Below are 20,927 nucleotides of genomic sequence, written 5' to 3' on the forward strand. Positions count from 1 at the left end.
TTAACTGGTTTTATAAATGCGAAGTTTTTTAAAGTAAAAACAGTTGTGAATTTGGGTTATCATAACTCAGTAAGTATGTGATTCAATGAGGTTTCTAGTCAATTTAAAACAAGAAAGTTCATTGCAGATAGTCAACTGAGATTCATATGTGACAAAAATTAAGAGTGGCTATGAAACAGAATTAGAAGGCAACTTAAACACCTGCAAGAATGTCTCTTCTCGTTTCAGCTAGGATAATTTTCCTCCTGGTAGTTGGTATGGTGCTGTGTTTTGGATTTAGGATGAGAACAATGCTGATAACATGCTGATGCTTCGGTTGCTGCAGAACAGTGTTCAGACTTAGCCATGGACTTTTATGCTTCTCATGCTGCCTTGCCAAAGAGGAGGCTGTGGGTGCACAAGAAGCTGGGAGGGGGACAGAACCAGGACAACTGGCCCAAACTGGCCAAGGGAGTATTCCATACCATGTGACATTATGCTGAACAATTAATATGGGGGAGCTGGCTGGGGTGGGGGGGCATACAGGGTTGCTCAGGGTCATACTGGGCATTGGTCAGTAGGTGATGAACAATTGCATTATGCATCGTTTGCTGTGTACATTATGTTGTTGTTATTATTATTATTATATAGTTATCTTCCTTTCCTGTGCTATTAAACTATCTTTATCTCAACCCATATCCTTTTACTTTTTTTCCTGATGATTCTCTCCCACATGCCACCGGGAGGGGGCAGAGAGGTGAGTGAACGGCTGTGTGGTGCTTAGTTGCCTGTTGGGTTAAATCACATCTCCACACACACATACTCTTATAAAGGAATACAAATGGTTTTTAATACTTGAGTTTCCCCATCTAACCAGACAGGTACTATTGAAAGGCTAAAATGCAGCCTGGCATAATAGCTTGGCTCTCCCCAGTTAAGAAAGCGTGATTTTGTGTCAGATTGATGTTTTGAACAACTGAATAGTTGGAACACGATCATATTTGTGTAGCATCCTTCTTGATAATACAGACCTGCAGTGACCTTGAATAGTCTCCCTCAAACTTCATTTAATTTACATTTAATTCATCTCAAATACCCCTACAGCACAGCTCCCTGGAAGTAATTTACATATATCAATAACTGTTTCACTTTTAGCAACTCATGACAGATATACTCTGCCGTTGTTTATAAGCCATAATCAACCATTCAATCGTATTCAATCATTCAAGTCTTCTTGTTTGTGGACACCAGAAATTCATGCCACAGACTGATAGATTATGGGATAAAAGACAAGGGAACACTGAGAGGCAACAGCAGGTGGGGGAGCCCACGCATATGCTGTCCCAGGCCCACCACAGGAGCCACCAGCCCATCAGAAGCCCACCTCCATAGAGGAGCACAGAGGCACACAGGAAAGTGAGAAGCCAAGTTGAAGACTCAAAAGAAGGGACACCCTGCCCGTGCCCCCCAGGGCTGTCCCAGAACTGTGGGACATTACTGGATGCAGGGGAAGGGCATTTCAGGATTGACCAAGGCTTATTATGGGATGTTAAGGGGACGAAAGGCAGGAAAAGGGATATATTTAAGTGGTTTGGGGAGGAATATGTATGGAAAAAAATGGAGGGATAAGGTGATAAGAAGGGACAGTTGTACATAAATAGTTGCTGGTGGATGCATTTGACTGGCCATGCCATGGTCCCAGTCAATACAGTTTGTCCCTTCTTCTTGTTCGTAGAATCATGGAATCACTGAGGTTGGAAAGGACCTTCAAGATCATCTGGTCCAACCATACCCCTACCACCAATATCTACCAATTACTTTCAAGCTTTCTGTGGGTGAGGGACTCTGTTTTGGGGTGTGTATATATATGGGAGTCCGGATGCCAGCAACAGGAGTCAGACCATGGGTCAGAGGGACTGGGTGTCCATGGTGAGCTGGCTGGAAGGACTGGAGTGAGCTGACCTCAGTGCTAGCACCTGGAGAGGCAGCTCAGCCACAGGGGCCTGTGAGGACTCATATATGCTCATTTTGCTTAAGTATTCTCTGACCTGATCTTTGTCCACCAAGGGTAAGCACTCCTTGCTCCAGACTTTTCCTCTTGTCTATAGGTCCTTAGATTTCTGAAAGCTTGAGACTTCTCATACACATCAACACTAGAAACTTTGTTAGGAACTAAGTTACATGGACAATTCAGAAATCTGCTCACAGTCAAAAGGCCACACACTACTTCAACCCTCTCACCTACACATGCCTACACAGTCGAGATGTCTTTGAAACTCCAAATTCCTTCCTGCTGTGATTTAACCATATATTTAAACATATTACCTGTGACATAATTGCATAGCTTCTGCAGCAGCTGTCCCCTCATCCAGCAATGATGCATTAGCCACATCCATTCCTGTGATATCACACACCATAGTCTGGTAATTTAGCAGGCTCTCCAGCCTTCCCTGTGAGACCTCAGGTTGGTAGGGAGTATACTGGGTAACCCTGTAAGAAAAGAATTATGAATTTGGATCACAGAAAATAAATATATCAGAATTATACCAACACAGAACAGAATTATGCCACTGGAAACAAACAAACCTGCTATTTGTAAAGTATAATCCACTAACATGAAAATTTGTCAGAAAAGCTGTTTGTAGATGGTTGTAATTTATTACTGTCCTGAAAATCTGAGAGTATTTTCTCTATTGATATTGAATTTTTACAGGAGAAGAGTTATCTTCCTCCATTTTGAAAAGAGAATTTACTTTTAAAACAAAGGTATAAATGCATCTTGGTGAAAAGAGACAGGAAATAGGGTCTGAGTGTGGAAGAACTGAGTCACTTCACAAGATCTGAATGAGGATGCTTAGTTCGTTCATATCTAGGTATTGTATTGCCACTATCTTTCAACATATTGTTTCTGTGATCTTTTACTTGCCAAGTACTCTCAAGGGAGGAAAGGCACTTGGCACTTCACAGGATCAAGCTCAATAACATGCCACTTTTTGTGAAATGACAGTTTCCATAAATGTTGGTGAAGAAAAGCAAGACAAATGTGAATTTTATCTGTTTTCACCAGAAGAACAAAGATGTATAGGCAACGCATGCAATTCTTTGGAAAAGCCAACAGCCTAAGGGGAACACACCATTATAACAGCACAGAGAAAACAAACAAACAAACAAACAAAAGACAAAAACAAAAACAAAGCAGGAAAGGGTCCAAGAATGAAAGGCAAGAACAGAGATCAAATTCTCTTTTGACTGATAGAGCTTTGGACACTGGGTTCCACAGTGGTCCAGGGCAGACTTTACACCTGTTTTAACCCAGAGCAGTGGCCAGAAACCAGCGATAAGAACACTTACGGCCTTGTTCTCTAACAATGGAAGAAAACAACAGTTTGTTTGCTAGTAAGCCCTAGACTTTTGAGAAATGCTTATATGATTCATAGCTGAAAGTATGATCTTTAGAGACTGAAGAACTCAGAAACTCAGGATGCATACAAAGACAATAGGAGATGAGCTACACAGATTTTTACAGAACAAGCTGCAGAACCTGTGGTATAGAGCAAGATGATGTTGTGGTAAGGAGCAATAAAACAGCAATGCAAGGGAAGGAAGAAAAAAGTCCTTAAGAGAATAGAAGAGGTAGAGAGATGGACATACTTCACAAGCAAATTCAAAGTACTCAAGAGATATAGTATTGAAGGCAGGACCAAAGAAGATATGCCAAGTGCTATTTACTGGGTATGTTCTTTGCTAATGTATTTACTGTCTATTTAAGTGATACATCTGCTCAGATTTCTCACACATATAATAATCAGTGTAGTGACAGTAAACAGCTATATATGAATTTTGATGACTTTCCCAAACATTCGAGGTGTGTTTTTTTCCAGCTGCTAAGCTACACTTAACATTAAGTCACTTATCATAATAAAACTGATTATACAATCAGAAACTGAGACCATGGCCTGTGCTGCATATAATATTGCTCATTACAAATAGCAATAATGTATTTTCTCCACATCTTCTAAACTCAGTTTTTAATGTCAGATAAACTGTCAATACGGCAGTTTGGAGATTTGTTTTCTGAATGCTCCCTCAGGTCTCACCAATACAAAGAGTTGTTCCAAATACCTTTGCAAGAACAATAAACTCCCCTGCGTACAAAAAGAAACTACTCCACACTTAAAATTAATAATCCTACTTTCACAATTCATGAACTTCAGCTAAAGGTCTTTTTTTTTTTCTTTTTTTTTCTTTTTTTTTTTTTTTTTTGCATTATAACTTGCAGGAGGAGCTGGAAGTAGAGAAAAAAATAATCAAGAATCATTGGTGAGCATTTGCTGAAATAATGATTTAATAAAAATGAGATTTTAAAGTTGAGATTACCATCTCTATGGTTCATTTCAACAAAAAAAATTGTTTCATTTAACCATTACTGATTAGGAACTAACGCGAAATGAGATAGGTTGACAAAATTAGAGAAATCGGTAGCAGAGATGCAATACTTCACATTAAACATGGGTTCAGATTTTGCTATAGGACTTTCAAATTGCATTCTATATTTGTTTTCAAAGACAAAATGAGTCAAGTCCATAACTTCTTACAATACAAGAATCAGTTTTGGTAAGATTTTATTTTTCATAAATGCAGATAGACTTTAAAATAAAAGCTTCAAAACAGACCACTCAAATTCGATATCTAGAAAACTATTTAAATACCTTCAGGGATTTCTACTCATAGAATGGTTGAAGTAAAAATTACCAATTTCAGAGATCAACAAGAAGTTCAACATGAGATCTTGAATTCCTGTACTACTGCAAATTATCATGCATGAAGTTTAACAGTAGTACAAGTGAATACACTTTCTGTAACGTTAAAATATTTATTTAAACACAAGTTTTTTTCTTGGAAGGTTATTTGACACTGTCTAAGCATCTAAATCCTGTAACATAATAACTATACTTCTCCACAGTTTCTTTGAACAAAATGACTGGTTTTAGTCTGCATTGCAACTCCTGCCTGAATATTTCTGACAATCTATACTACATGGTAAATGACCTCCTAAAGTCATTTAAAAGTCAACTCCTTAAAAGTAGAAGTTGTTCTTAAAGTAAACCTTTGTACAAATAAAATCTCTAAAAAGCACAAAGAACAAACAGCAGCAACAACAACAACTCAAACAAACCAAAACCAAACAAAAAAACACAGCAATGGCTCTCTTAGCCCCTTAGCTCTTAGCCTCTCTCTAACCCCTTAGGTTTGTTCAAGTGGCTAGTCTGCAGGTAAAAGTCCAGCACCACCAACATTGAAATGAAAAGGAAGAATTGCTGTAATGATGAGGAATACAAACTAGAAACTGCATCTTTTTCAAACAAACAGGAGAAAAATATCATGTCCAGCCTGTGTCTTTTCAGACCAAAATTAATTCTGCACACCAAGATTCCTAAGCTAATGAAGGCAGATTGATCATGACAAAGGAAACTTTTCATGAGAGGCTAACAGAGTCTTTCTTGAGCCTGTGTCAGACCCATCGGGACTTTAGTAGTAAGTGGCTTTTATTTTTGTAGCTATTTAAAACTCTGATTTTGTTTAATCTTTCACCCTTTGCCTCATCCTACTCTCAGAAATGCCAACTTTAAGACACTGATTAAGGTTTTAAGAGATACTTAAGTAATAACGTGTCTCAGCAGCACTGCAGACTGGCATCAAAGCAAGCAGTATCTAGGAAACACAGGCTTTCAGCCAAAGGCTAGGCTGCTGATCAAAAATCTTGGCTTACAAAGGAGCAGAAGTTTTTGTACATAGGAGGAGGGGTTGTTTTAGGTTTAACAACAAAACAGATGATACATTATAAGTGCAAGATTAACAATTATGGCTTCTTTATACTAAAGTTGGCTCTTGCTTCTACTTTGCCTTACAACATTTGCTTTGGGAAATAGTAATGAAATGGCAGAGCATGCAAAGACTCCATTACTGAACAATGCTCAGTGAACTAGTTCTTGATTAGCATTTTTAGCTTCACAGTCAATAAGATCTAAAAATATAGTAAGTTCACCATGTATCTTCTTTCATAATTTTTCTATCCTCTTACTAAATCTCTGGAAATTTATTGGACTCATAATCAACATTGTACTTTCACTTTGTTATAACGTATGTTCTTGCAGTTTTAGCCATTCAGAAGACTAACCTTACACACCAGCAGAGCTGGAATTGGTTTGAAATTTCAGCCATGCAGAATATTCTTTTTGAGATCTGACAGTTGGTGAAGATAAAAGGAACCTAAAGTATAAACATACCACTAGCATAATTTGAAACCAGTGTACATAAGCAATATCTTACTCATGGGTTTGAGAAAGCTGGATGGTCTTATGACAGGGCATGGAGACATGCCAGTTTCCAGTCAAAGCAAAGACACCGAATTTACTGCCAATTTGGCATGCTTTGTGAGTTGCTTGTGCAGCTTTCTGTATCTGGTCTGCAAGTAGATGCCAACAGCTTAATGTTTATATCAGATTTTTGCACAGTATGCAGTAATTTTCAGAATGCAATCCAGGAGTGCTTAAGTGCTACTAGCTACTAAATTGCAGAACTAATGTTAAGATTGCAGGTATCCTTGGTACAGTTACTATATTCTTACTTATTTAATGTATGGGGGGAAAAATTAAGTGAGCTGTACTTTGGAGACCTCTGCATTATGCTCCATTGCAAGGTGTTAGTGTGATGTTAAAGGCCTGCTAGAAATTTAAGTTCCAAAAATAGGTACTATGCTGCTTTGACATACAGGTCAATAAGAAGCTCTTACGTTAATAAGAAGCCTAAGCAGCCTATAAGGTGATCTCTGAAGGCAAGTACTCTTCATATCCTTAATTACTCATTTGTGTTCATGTTATAGCACAAAATTAATTGAGTCTTGTACTAGGGAAAAAGTTTAGCACATTTTGTGTAAAAAATGTTAATGTGTATGTGAAAATGGGATACAACAGAATAAAGACTGTGTATCCACACCAGCAGACAGATGACATATTTGTACTGCATGTGCTGGATGTTGCATTACCAGTAGTATGCCTCAAAAGAAATCCTTCTGCCTACATTTTGAAGTTGAGGTGCTCTAAATATAAAGCAAGTATACATACAGATCTGATTTGGAAAAGCAGGCTAATATTTTTGCTCTTATCAAATGAGTACAGAAAATACCTTTAAGACCTCCTAGTGCTACCATGGAACTGTTAGTTACAGACTGCCAGGAACAAGGAATTGTTGGCAGCTAGTAGCCAAGACTAAACGTAAAACAAGTATCAAAAATAAGCTTCTGTGACTAATCCCTCACTAAGGAGACAGGAATTTTAATTGCAGCATTCCAGTAAAGCACTGCCCCACTACAGAAGGTTCTCTGCTTATTTTCTAACTTTGAATCTAAGTGTTTGTTAGATAAAAAGTTATCTAAGAAATATCTACCCAAGGAGTTTTGAAATAGCTTCTTTCATCAATACAGAAGTTCTTTCATCAATACAGAAGTAGTTTCAAATGAGATTCAGACTTAAAAGAAAAGGATGCCCACGCTTTTCTGAAGCTACCAGTACAAACTACTCCTGATTGCTTACTTCCTAGGCACTCAATTAGTGCATGGTTTTGGTCAGACAGTTTTATCTCAAATTAAGCTAATCAACTTCGTTACAAAGATATTATACATCTTTGTCCAGGTGCTTCAGAAAGTTTTGAAACTCCATCAATGTTGAATATTTTCTTATCAGAATCTGAGATCTGGGAATATTTTTTCTGGCAGATCTTCTGAAGAAAGCAGTGTGGGTCATTCGTCTCATTTTCTCTGCTGACAATACATTTTGTTTTAAACAGTTTCCTCATGAAATCTACCTTCGCTCTTCCTACATTCTGCTCACAGTTCCAACTGTATTAAATATTAAAAAGTCCTTCATTTCTATTCTCAGGCTCTCTTTTTCAAACTTAGATTTATATTCCAACACAAATCTTGCTCTAATGTGTGCTAAGCAATGGGAAGATATTAGTTACGTGAGCCAGAACCAAGCACAAAAAATATGTTTGGATTTGCAGCATTTCCCCTGGACCTATAATGCAAAGTGTATTATTACTGATAGGTGTTGCAGGGAGAGGTTTGATTTCTTAAGTAGCTTCCACAAAGCCTGTATACTTATGACGTTTGCATAACTCCTAATAAATTTATTTTATCATCCTTCTGTAAGCTTAGTTTCTAGAATTCTAATTTGATTTAGGACACTCCAAGAACAGATTTCTGGATAGACTCTACCACTTGTTTTACTGGCACTATGTAGTTTTTTAGGTTTTAAAAATATGTAGTTTATTTTGGTTCACTTAGTTTTATATTGTTCTTATTTTTGTCTCTAGCAATTGGCTATTTGTTTTGTTCCACTGAAATGAAATATTTAGTTTACATATTTTGCAAAAAGAAGATGGGAATAAGACCAAATAAAACTTGGTTTAAATGTATTGCGTAGATTCCTTGGATATAAAAATTGCAACTCTGTAGTCATTTCAGAAGTCTGAGATGCGATAAAGCATACAAGACCAATAATTCATAGTCTTAGACAGCTGCAGATACATATACACATTTATGATAACCTAAAATACAAAAAATAGTATCTATGCAACAATTTTTTTTTTTTTTTTTTTTTTTACAGTTACTCGACTTTTAAAAACATATAAATTTGGTTGGAAAGCTGCCAGGCAGAGAAGGACCTGGGAGTACTGCTGGATAGTTGGCTGGATATGAGCCAGCACTGTGCTCGGGTGGCCAAGAAGGCCAACAGCATCCTGGCTTGCATAAGAAACAGTGTGACCAGCAGGGCTAGGGAAGTGACTGTCCCCCTGTACTCGGCTCTGGTAAGGCCTCATCTCGAGTACTGTGTTCAGTTTTGGGCCCCTCACTACAAGAAGGACATGGAGGTGCTCAAGAGAGTCCAGAGGAGGGCAATGAAGCTTGTGAGGGGTCTGGAGAACAAGTCCTATGAGGAGCGGCTGAGGGAGCTGGGCTTGTTCAGCCTGGAGAAAAGGAGGCTCAGGGGCGACCTTATCACTCTTTGTAAGTACATTAAAGGAGGCTGTAGCAAAGCAGAGGTTGGCCTATTCTCCCACATGCCTGGTGAGAAGATAAGGGGGAATGGGCTCAAGTTGTGCCAGGGGAGGTTTAGGTTGGATATTAGGAAGAACTTCTTTACCAAGAGGGTTGTTAGGCATTAGAATGGGCTGCCCAGGGAAGTGGTGGAGTCACCATCCCTGGAGGTCTTTAAATGACGTTTAGATGTTGAACTAAGCAATATGTTTTAGTGGAGGACTTGCTAGTGTTAGGTCAGAGGTTGGACTCAATGATCTTGAGGTCTCTTCCAACCTAGACATTTGTGTGATTCTGCGTGAACTTCAACTACTGTTTGTGTTAAAACAAGATTACATGGTAATTAAGATGTCACTTACTATTTTAATACACTTCAAAAAAGGATGTTATTGACTATAGATAAGGGAACTTCTAGACCAAATGAAACAACACATGGTATCAATGATATTCAGTGCTGTGGAAAGTGAAATTCTGCATTAATTTTAGTTTTTCTGTTGCACCACATCTGTGTTACAGTTCTTTAGAACAATGCCGATACTGAATGAGTATTCATAATCAAGCCTTGGTGCTTTTGCCAATAAAAAAAATATCAAGAAACAAAAGTCTATTTTTATTTAATTAATACTGTTCATAATATACAAATTAATGTTTTAAAAGGTTTCCCTTTTTACATTTGAGCAACATCAAAACACCAGTCAAATTCATATCTGTCAGCCAGGTCATTTTTTGACTTTTCCCCAAACAAATTAAACATCAATTTGATGATAAGAACAAAGTATGATATTCTCAGTCTCTTCAAAAATGAATTATCAAGTATTTCTGCCTACCTATTTTCAGGCGTCAGTGGAGTAAATTATTTGTTCAAATAGTAACATACTATATTGATATATATTCAAACTTTTGAAGTTCTCTTGTTTCAGAATGAAATAAATAAATAAATAAATATCAAGACTTTTAAAAGAAAAGCCTTCAAGATTTCTGAGTCTGCTTTCCTGTTCTCTTTCTGAGACCATAATCAGACTATTGCATGGTATTTAACAACTTCCACCCAACACACAGCAGTGGAGGAGGGAGCTGCTTTAGTTTTCACAAGAAGCTAGGAAAGAATTACTTCTGTTTAAGAGATAAGTTCTAATGTTTCCTTAAAGCAAATGGAAATATTCTTGGTTTAGTTCATAATAAATAGGAATTGTGACTTTTAAGTCAATGAAACGTTTTACAGGAAAAGCATCTTCTAAAGTAAATTACATATATGTATCTCCATTCTTTCTCCTTTTTAGCTTCAGTACAAACTGCACTTACACACCAGTATCAAATATATGAAAGTCTTAGAAAAATAGCTTTGAGGCATATTTGCCTGTGCTCTAGATTTGATGAACTTCATATGCGTATTTATACATATGCATTTAACAAGAAAATGTTGTACATTACCATCCTGCATTCTCCAACAAATTCCGTGCAATGGGTTGAGGCACTGAGCAGTTGTAATAACCCATGCCTATATAGGACCTCCATATCTTGTTCTTGCTTGCAATATTGTATAAAGTTTCAAGGATTTCATTTTCACCTAATTGAGAAAAAATTAGGTCAGAAAATTTCAGTTACACATAATGCTAGAAGAGTTTAACTAAAATGACTTGTACTCCTGAGCAAAAAAATACAGCATCAGAGACACACATATAAACAATAACAGAGTAAGGCTGAAATGATAAAATATTCAGGAGAAGTTTAAGTTCCACCAAATACGGGCATTTTTCCCCAGTCATTTCAAAAACAGCTGATCTGGATACAACCAAAATTAAATATCTATATAACTTTCCTAGGTTGTCTGTTCACATTAACCAGACTTGACAGTTCAGTTGCAAATATTTAATTTTAGGAAGTTACACCTTTTTTAAGACATTAAGTAAAACTAAACAACACGAGTTTCATTCTCTGACAAAAAATGCAGGAACTGAACAACAGTGTTCCCACCAATGTGGAAATGATAATTTGAGAAAACGAAATGTGAGAAAGATGTTGGCAAATGACTTAAGGAGCTCTCTTTTTTAATGCAATAAACATTCTGGGTCTCTTGCATATGCATTAAAATGCATCTCAGAAGGGACTTTTCATTAGCCAAGTCTCATAGAATCAGCACTAGATGAAGCTATAACCACTCATAACTATGATTTAGTGTGCTTAACTGAGCCTTTTTTGCACAAACAGGACTCACATCAATCATTCAGTAGTAATTTCTTAATATTAAAGAACTTTTTTTTTCCTCTACAGACTTCAATCACTTTCCATAAGCAATTGATAGAATGGAAGAGTTTTATTCATTTAGTTTTAGTATGCTTCATCAGTTTATTAAAATATAGTGTGTGAATACTATATTTCTATCTTAAGAAATTCCATGTAAGATTAGCTCTGAAATCTATCTGCCAATCTAGTTTAAAGATTACAATACAATGCTTTTGAAGCGGACAAACATAGATATTACCACTTCAGCTCTTATTTCAGAATTCATGTCTCTTCTTCCTCTTACTTGAAATGCTTACATGTTTTTTAAAATATGTATTTATCCCCAGATGTGACCCTGGAAACTGCTGTATAGCTGCAGGACAGCAGCTGCATTAAGTTCTTCTGTTCATTCTGCATTGCAATCTCAAAAGCAGACTTTGAAATATCAGTGTATAAATTATCAACACAGAAAAGCTTGGGACCTGAATGTTTAAAATCTTGTTTCTCACTGTACGTTATTCCAATCAAGAAAGCTCAAGTCAAAACATTTATTGCTCTTGAATCTGCTGGCAAATTATTTTCCATAGAAAATGTCATGGTTTTGAATTAATTTCTTCTGCAGCCATAGATATTAGCACTTCATCTCTGATTACAGAGGTCATCTCTCTTCTTCCTTTTACTCTTAGAGCTGGTATTGCATTCAATGCCTAAAGATTTTTTAAAATTTTTTTTTCCCAATTAATTTATTCCACAGTCATCTAAATCATAATTCTGACCACTAAGGTTTTTTTTTTTTGTATGGATTCTTCAGTTCTGACTTCAAAGCTCATTGCTTCTCTGCCTCTTACTCAGTCTACTGTTACATTCAATATACAAAAGTTAATTTATTGTTTTTAGTAAACTGTAGGGTGGGTTGTTTTTTCTCCTTTTTCCCTGGAGATTCAGGAGCCATATGTTTCTTATACTTGAAATCAGCAATGTCCAAGGAAAAGTTTCTAAAACATAGTAAACAATTCCACTCCCCCATCCTCCTCCTACAGTACTTATTCAAAACAGATTCACTTGTTATTTATTTTAGTAAGGGCTTTAACATTACTGAGATCTTCCTCTATCACTTGCAAACCAAAACCTCGATGAAAGATGGTTTTGTGTTCAGTTTAAAGGGGAGCATTGTATTCTTGCAAAATTCAAACTTCATCAATTTTGGGGGAATTCCAAAGCATTTGTTCATTTGACTCCAAGTTCAGTTGAAGGCCGAAGTCTTTTTATCATTTATCTTGCTCACTAGTCCAAAATGTCACACACACAAAATGCATGAAAAGCATAAATTCCATAGTAAACACATACCACAAACACTGTACTATATGCCAGACAGTTTCCTTTGTCTTCTTGATTGGGCATTTCTTCTAGAAAGTTAAGAGTCTTTTCTCAGCAAATACAGCTAACAACTATCACGTGAACACACTGAACATTTGACAGAGCTCCCTGAAATAACAACACCATTTACACACTGATGCACTGCACAAAACAAAAAGCCTTAGCAAGACCATAAGCAGCTTAAGCCCCAATTAAACTTCCAACTTAAAGGTAGAACCACATACAGCACTGGCTATATTTTCACAGTTATGAAAGTTACCTCTGGGAACAGTCACACTATTAGTTGTAACAAAGGTAGTGAAATACTATAGGGCACACTCACTCCATTCCTGCATCACTTCACTCGCCCTGCTCCATCAGTCATAACAAGGGCAACAGCATTAGCAGCTCAAATACACACCTCCAACATTTGGCATGCTTCTTCAAAAAAGACCTGGGATGACTACTCCTTCACAGTGCCCCACGCTGCTGGGAGGCAGCTCAAAGCATGAGACATCTCTTTAAGGTGTCCCATAAGGAATTGTACCCCTGAGCAACTCAAGTCAACAGCCCCTGAAGTGTCTATCCAGTCTGGCTGGACAAAAGCAAACATTAGTCCATAGGGATTTATGGCAAGTTAGTTTTCCACGCATTCGGTGCTTGCTTCACATTGGTATAGTTCTGAATTCAAGCAAAACTAACCCAAGCAAGGGTCAAAGAAATCGATGCATACATGGTGGCCCAAACTCTGACTGTTCCTGATAGCAGGAACCCTGCAATGGACAGTTGTGCGTGGTGGGAGGATGGGAGGTATGGCTCGGGCTGAGGCACAAGAAGCTCAGACTGGAGACAAGGAGAAGCTTTTCACCACTGGGACAGCCCAGCCACCGAGCCAGTGCCCAGGCAGGGTGGGCCTCTGCAGCTTGGGTGGGTGAAGCCCTCACTCCCTGGCTGGGTGAAGCCCCGAGCAGCCTGGGCTAGGCCTGCTCTGGGCAGGGGTGGGGTTGAACACCTCCCCAGGGTCCCACCAGACTCAGCAGGACCTTACATCCTGGTTCCCAGCAGCAGCTGCTGTATTCTCCACTCCCCTCAGCCTAGCTTTTAACAACATACGCCTATAACATGACTTGTGAAAGGTGTCTAGCACTGCATTTTAAGTGACTGACACTAGTAGAAAGGCAGAAGAATGCTAACCACAAAAGTGATCTTAAACATGCCTAATAACCCCTTTTTCAAAATCAAATTGCTGAGTTTTCAACTTAGGGGACAGAAGGGTCACTGAGTCCAGAAAATTATACATTTATTCTGCTGTATGTACCCTAGGACATATGTAGTGAAAACACATCTTGTAAATGTTTATTTGAGGCTAAAACACTTGAACAAGACTAGTATTTCAGCAAGTGTCAATATCTGCAAGTTAAAACCACAACTTTTAAGACCTCAGTGTTGCATTACAAATTTCTCTCAGCTCTCCCCAGCAACAGGTAAAATGAAGAAATATACAAATTGGGGAAGTAAAATGGAATTAGAAAATTTACTACTGTTAAGAAACAGTTGGAAATTGGCTATCAAACTTAGATGTTTCTTGCTAGTTTCTGAAACTATGGCTGAAGTGCCTTTATCTTTAATTCATTTCACTGGTAGAAGTCTATAAATCCTTTAAGAACCTTATTCAGCAAGAAGTAAAACTGCCAGGTAAGTCACCTGCAGTTGATCTTTATTCCCCTCATTATTACATTAGATATGATCAGCGACAGTACCCAGGATAAAGTTCATTGATCTTGCAGCACTCTTATCAGACAGCTGTGGAAAAAAACTCACTAAAGCTACCACTAGGAGTTCAGCAAGGACACTTCAGGACTGCCACCCCCTACACATCCACAGGTAGAAAAGGCAAAATACATCACAAAAACAGTATGAAGTGAGTTACCCTGTCATAAAATAAATTTCTGCTAGTCTTTTAGTGTAAAGCTACTATGCTAAACACTTATGAGATACCTGCAAAAAAACAGAGTATCCAGAGAAGTTCAGAGAGGAGCCAACAGGGAGGAAAAAAAAAAAAAAAAAAAAGTGAGAGAAACAGATTGAGATTTACAACTTACACTTACCCAGCCTGCCTGGAAAGCAGAGGCAGCCTGAACATGCTGAGATTTACCTGCATAGCAGTTGAATTTGAAAACAGAAACAGTCTCTCTTACAGTATGACTGCTTCTGAACCACATCCTTTTCAGAAAGGTTTAGGCTGTAGACTCAATTGGTTCCTTACACAGGTTTTGTAGATTAATCTTTGTAACCCCTTAGGTTTTATAGAACAAGTAGGAATGTTTTGGAAGAAATCATGGTAGAATTGATAGACTCATTCTTTTAATTCAAAGCCTAGAATTTGGATTAATAGGCAGCATTGCAGGGATAGCCATTACTGATACACAGTGTCAGTTTTCAGGGCTAAAAGGAGGGTTACTCATAAAGTGATCTGTTCTTTGACTTCAAATGGGTCAGGCACTACATATGTGCTAAAGCACCTTCAGTAATTGAAAAAAAAAAAAAAAAAAAAAAAAAAAAAAAAAAGCTAGCTGTTAAGGTTCACTTGTAGTCACAGTGGGAAAATGCTCTGTAATAACAGCTGATCACAAATAACTACATATTGAACAGATGCCTAGCCTTTGTTGTGAATATTGATTAAACAGAAGCTATATGCCAAAATAACATGTTCCGTGGCCTAAATCTGCAGAAAAAGCTGACTCTAAAAAGCCTCCCTTCTAGAGTAAGTTCAGAATAAGTCCTGCAAACCAGGACTTTTAACTCCTTGGTCCCTACTGGCCTTCACTGTTATGTTCAGGAGGTTTTACAGCATTGACTGTCAGTGGGCTCATGGCAGCAGGCACTTTTAAAATAGCTTTTTTCCTTTCTGGCAGCAGAGGAACATGGATACTTCTGTCATACCAATGACAGCAACTCATTTCAAATACTTCTTAGCACAAGTTGCACTATTTTTCTCCTTCACCACTGACCATGTCTATACTAGAAGACGTTTGCCAGAAGAGTGCTGAGAAAACTGAAAGAGCATTCCTAGTGTAGATGCACTTGTACACACCTGTAAGTGTAAAGTTTAGTATCTACCATTCACACATATGCTAATATCCACTCGGGGCTAGAGTCTTTCTCTGTCAATATATTGTCTGTCAGGGAAGTAATGAAGTTTGAAGCACACTTCTATGCTAAGAAAACTAGGAAATATAACACAAAGAAGTGCTTATACTGTAATGAGATGTTTTATTTAGGAATGGTAGAATATGCTATAACATTTAAAACGGCTTTTCAATATAAACTGCAACATAAGCTGGAGGATTTCTTTTACTGCTGTTGCATACAGACAGATGATTGATTTTCTAACTTAGATAATTTGTGGCATTACCAGTGAAGGATCTGTAAAGCAAAACAATCCCACTGCCACACCTAATCAAACTTTGAAGATATATACATCAAATATCTTTTCCTTCTCTGTGCTGTTCGTACAGTTTCACAGCTCACATGAGAGCCTTGTCAATTTGCCTAGATCAGCTGTCCTCAGCTGATACATAGTCCTCAATGGACATTTTTCTCCTGTGTTTCCTTTTTCTGCATGTGGAGCATAGCTGTTATTTCACATTTAGATCTGAGACAAGGCTTAAGGCTATAAAATCTTAAAAAATTAAAGTAATTACAGAGACATAAGATACCCATCCAGACATATCATTTATGGTATATGCATAGTTTTCATGGGCTATAATTCTAGCTGTAAGCAACAACTTTAAAGAGACTTCAATGCAGGCTCAACTGCATTTCTCAATATGAAGGAGTAGCTTGAGTACAGCTCAATTGCTCAGTTGCACACTAACCTGTCACTATGTCAGGAGCCACCATTTGCTTTTATTGAAACAGAGCTGTTCAGAAAAATGGAAGTGTATATTTAAACCATTAGAAATTGCCATAGTAAGAACTTTATAAATACTGTAGTTAAACAACACATTTTTAATGGCCTTGCCCTGTTCTCTCATCACATGTATGAGTTCTGGGAATAGCAGGGGCAAAACTGTCTTCATTCAAACAAAAAGAGCACATTTAAAAAATGATACAGTTCTCACAACACTTTCCCCATTTGTTATTTTGTTTTAGTACAAGGTATGGGGATGAGAAATGATATACTGTACTTACATAAGTTAATTCCACACTGGTAAATAGAAAGACATGTTCTCTCTAATTGTACATTACCAAGGAATCAAGTTTTATCCAGAATATGTTGTTCTAGGTCCAAGGTGTTCGAAGTGAAACTGCGTAACTTTAAGCTGACACTTCTAACTCTGTTTTAACAAGCTGTGAAGTTTTCTGCTACCAATGGAGTGGAAAACTAAGTGGCAAAATTTTGCACAAGTTACAAAAGACAGCTAGTCTGTCACACTGAGGGAAGAAGAAAAGGCAGTAGTGTACAGACAAAAGTTTTCTGTACTTCATCTCTTTTGAGAACTCACCGCATGCATCGCAATGTGAGACTGCATCACAGTCACATTCTTTCAAAGTATAAGAGAACTTGAACAGCATAACAAATGAAGCAAAGAGCCAGTGGACTACATGCACCACTAGCTAATGAGGTCCCCTTGCACAGCAAGAACTTGCATACAACAGACCATCACTAATTCATAGTTGATTTAAGAGATATTGCCTTCAAACAACATGAAAATCAGTATGAGAACACGCAGAACTGCATCAAGATTTTGACTTAAGTTGGCATCACTGGTTTGGTGTTCATTAATGTGATTTTTTTTTTATTCTTAACTGTACAGTATCACAGTAATGTCTATTTTAGAAACATAAAACTTTGTAAGGATATCATGTATAGAGTCCCAAAAATGAAGAACGTTTTTTTAAGTAGTACTTATTAGTGGCAATTTGTCTCCTCTTAAAGACTATAAAAAAGTATTTAAGAAGTTCTCTTTCCTGAGGACAAACACAAATACCTCTTCAGTCAGGGAGTATTGACCAAAGTACATTAACTATAGAAAAGCTCACAAAGGAAGTACTTACAGCAGCAGCCACATGGAGAGAAGAAGATGATTAAACCTCACTTCTCCTGCCCACCCTCATAGGGTGGGAAAACTACCAGAAAATCAAGTGTCATTGCACTAAGGGAGCATTTCACCAGATGGACCTTTCTGCCAATGCCCAGCTCCATCATCCCAGCCCCAGCTTCCCTGGGTGTGCTCCCTGGCTCTGCTCCTGATGGCAATGCCCCACCTGGCACCCACCCAGGACTTCCTGAGCAAGCACACTCCAGCTGTGGTACATTGGTAAGCAATGCGAGGAGCCAGTCATAGGGACCACAACAACCCAGGCAAGGGATCAAGACATAAATACAAAGCTAATACCAGCCAAATCGCCTCTGGTATCTGAACAGCCAAGGAGATTTGCAAGTTTTGCTGGAATTGCTTAGGTGGGTGCATTGTTAAGGGTTTCCTTCGCTCCCTGGATTTCCTGCGTTATGTTTACACGTGATGTCCGATATATCTAGACAGTGAAAACTTTTAAAAATATTAACATGAGGACTCATTGAGCCACATCAAGTTGACTACGGCGATTTGCTCTGGTGCCACAATAGCTGGCTCAGATGCCTCACATTCCTGCTCCGCACCCATCTCCCTCAGGCGGAGGGATTCAAAACGCCAGCCGGCGGCCCCTCGGGCACCGCTTAGAGGGGGGTTCACGCAGGTTTTGCAGGCTTTTAGGGCGTGCACGCTCCCACCCGGGGGCGCGGGGAGCACACAAAGGCGCCGCGCAGAAGCACGGGAGCCGCGCGGGGCCGACAGCCCCGCCAAGGGGCGATGTTTCGCCACGCCTCCCCCTCCGCATCGGGATCTCGGGACAAAGCGGCGGCCCCGAGCCGAGAGGCGGCTCCCGGCTTTTCCCTCCCCGAGCTGCGACAGGCAGAGCCCGGGAGGAGGCTGGGGGCGGCGGGGTCACTCACCCACGGGGTCCTCCATCCTCAGCGGCCTGCGCAGCCGGATGCTGCCCGGGATGGCTTTATCCATCAGCTCCTCGACGCTCTGCAAAGAGGCGGCGGCACGCCGGCGTTAGCAGACCCCAGACCCCACGGACACCCCCAGCAGCAGCTCCCCCCCCCATACGCCGCACGGACGCCCACCTGCACCCCGAGGGCTCGCAGCATCTCCCTCTTCTCCCCCTCCCGGGGGCCGATGTGCCGCCGGGAGAAGTCATCGTGCCGCGGCAGCAGCTGCTCGATGCACCGCGCCGCATCGCCTCCTCCTCCTCCTCCTCCACCGACCCACCGCTGCTGCTGCTGGTTGTGCCGGTGCTGCCCACCGCCCCCAGCCGGCCGCAGGTGCCTCGGTCCCCCCCGGGCCGCCAGCCGCCCCCACCAGCGCCCACAGCTCTGCATGGCCCCGCCGCGGCCGCCGCCGCCGGCAGCCCACGCTTTGTGGCCGGGGCGGGGGCGGCGGCGGCGCGGCCCCCTCCGGCGGCGCCAATGGGGCGGGGGGGCGGCGCCCTGCTCGCCCCTCCCCGCCGGCACCTGCCCCCCACCCCCCAACCTTCCCAAAAAAATCCGCCCCCCTCGGCCCTGACCCCGGTGCCGAGGCTCCCCTCCCCTCCCCCCGACAAAGCCAACAGTAAAGTTCTGGTGCTCCTTCTGCGGTGCTCCATCTATCCGCCTGTGATTAATCTCATTATAGACATCAATATCATCATTGTAGGAAAGCTGACATAGGTGCCAAGAAATATCTCTAATCAAGATGTACACTTTTCTGGATACAGTCAATATTGGGTGGCATTTCCATTGCTGCGGTTTGGTTTTATTTAGATATATCTGACATTAGTAAGAAGAAATTTGGGCTCAGCCTATTTAGAGGCAATGCTAGAAACAGAATTATTTAGATAACATTATACATTATGCTTCATGCTTGCTATTTCTGTACTACAATTTTGACACACTTTTTACACATCATCCTGGTCACTGTTTTTGTGGTGCACTGGTGACTCTTCCTTTTTACCTTCAGAGGATAGCCCCATGAAGGAGTAGCAATTAAATGGCTGACAGCTACAAGGCTGCTGTTAAAATCCTCTGAGAATTTACCTCTCTGCCTTGGCTGCATCCCTCTGTGAGGGCACGAAGCTGTGACCTGATTAAAAGGCCTCAGGGGCAGAGAAGAGGGCAGGTGGCACAGCACCCTCTGTAAGCTGCTGAGGCTGTTGGCTGGTGTGCCACAGGTCTGCCAGCTTGGAGCAGAGAGAAGTCAGCTGGAACCTCATAGAGTCACAGAATGATTTGGGTTGGAAGGAACCTTAAGAATCACCCAGTCCCAAACCCCCGACATGGGCAGGGACACCTTCCACCAGACCAGATTGCCAAACCCCATCCAGCCTGGCCTTGAACACCCCCAGGGATGGGGCATCCACAGCTTCTCTGGGCAACCCAGGCCAGTGCCTCACCACTCTCAGAATGAGTAATTTATTCTAAATATCTAATTAAATCTCCACTCTTTTAGTTTAAAGCCATTCTCCCTCCTATTACTACACTCCCGGACAAAGAGTCCCTTCTAAACTCTCCTGTAGGCCCCCTTTAGGTACTGGAAGGCCACTACAAGGTCTCCCTGGAGTTTTCTCTTCTCCAATTTCCTCAGCCTGTCTTCACGGGAGAGGTGCTCCAGCCTCTGGTCATATCTGTGGCCCTCCTCTGGACTCGTCCTAATATGTCCATGTCTTCCCTGTGCTACACTTCCTTGTACCCCAGAGCTGAAAATCAGACTCCAGGTGGGGTCTCACAAGAGCAGAGCAGAACGGGAGGATCATCTCCCTTGTCCTGCTGGCCACACTGCTTTGGATGCAGCCCAGGATTTGGCTGGCTTTCTGGACTGCAAGCACACATTGCTGGCTTGTGTTGAGCTTCTCATTAACCAACACTCCCAGGTCCTTCTCACCTCCCAGGCCTGTCCAGGTCCCTCTGGATGCCATCCCTTCCCTCCAGCATGTTGACCACACCGCACAGCTTGGTGTCATCAGCAAACTTGCTGAGTGCACTCGATCCCACTGCCCATGTCACTGACAAAGATGTTAAATAGTGCCAGTCCCAATGCTGACCCCTGAGGAACACCACTCATTACTGATCTCCACGGGGACAATGAGCCATTGACCACAACTTTGAGTGAAACCATCCAGCCAATGCCTTACTCACTAAGTGGTCCATCTGTCAAATCCATATCACTCCAATTCAGAAGTAAGGATA

The 20,927-nt window shown here is 40.4% G+C and overlaps 1 protein-coding gene across 1 annotated transcript in view; it reads right to left on the reverse strand.

Moving 5' to 3' along the window:
• The window catches only part of GLDC (glycine decarboxylase), a gene marked incomplete at its 5' end in the record, with an annotated part of 44,169 nt that extends 25,084 nt beyond the window's left edge, over nucleotides 1-19,085 (reverse strand). The window contains 4 exons of the mRNA XM_082782823.1: nucleotides 2,305-2,469; nucleotides 10,508-10,643; nucleotides 18,654-18,732; nucleotides 18,831-19,085. Of these exons, the coding sequence (XP_082638949.1) occupies nucleotides 2,305-2,469; nucleotides 10,508-10,643; nucleotides 18,654-18,732; nucleotides 18,831-19,085 (635 nt within the window). The remainder of the gene's footprint in view (nucleotides 1-2,304; nucleotides 2,470-10,507; nucleotides 10,644-18,653; nucleotides 18,733-18,830) is intronic.
• Nucleotides 19,086-20,927: the final 1,842 nt, after the last annotated feature.

The sequence above is a fragment of the Aythya marila genome (assembly GCF_965140915.1).
Source record: "Aythya marila genome assembly, chromosome: Z".
NCBI classification, from domain to species: domain Eukaryota; kingdom Metazoa; phylum Chordata; class Aves; order Anseriformes; family Anatidae; genus Aythya; species Aythya marila.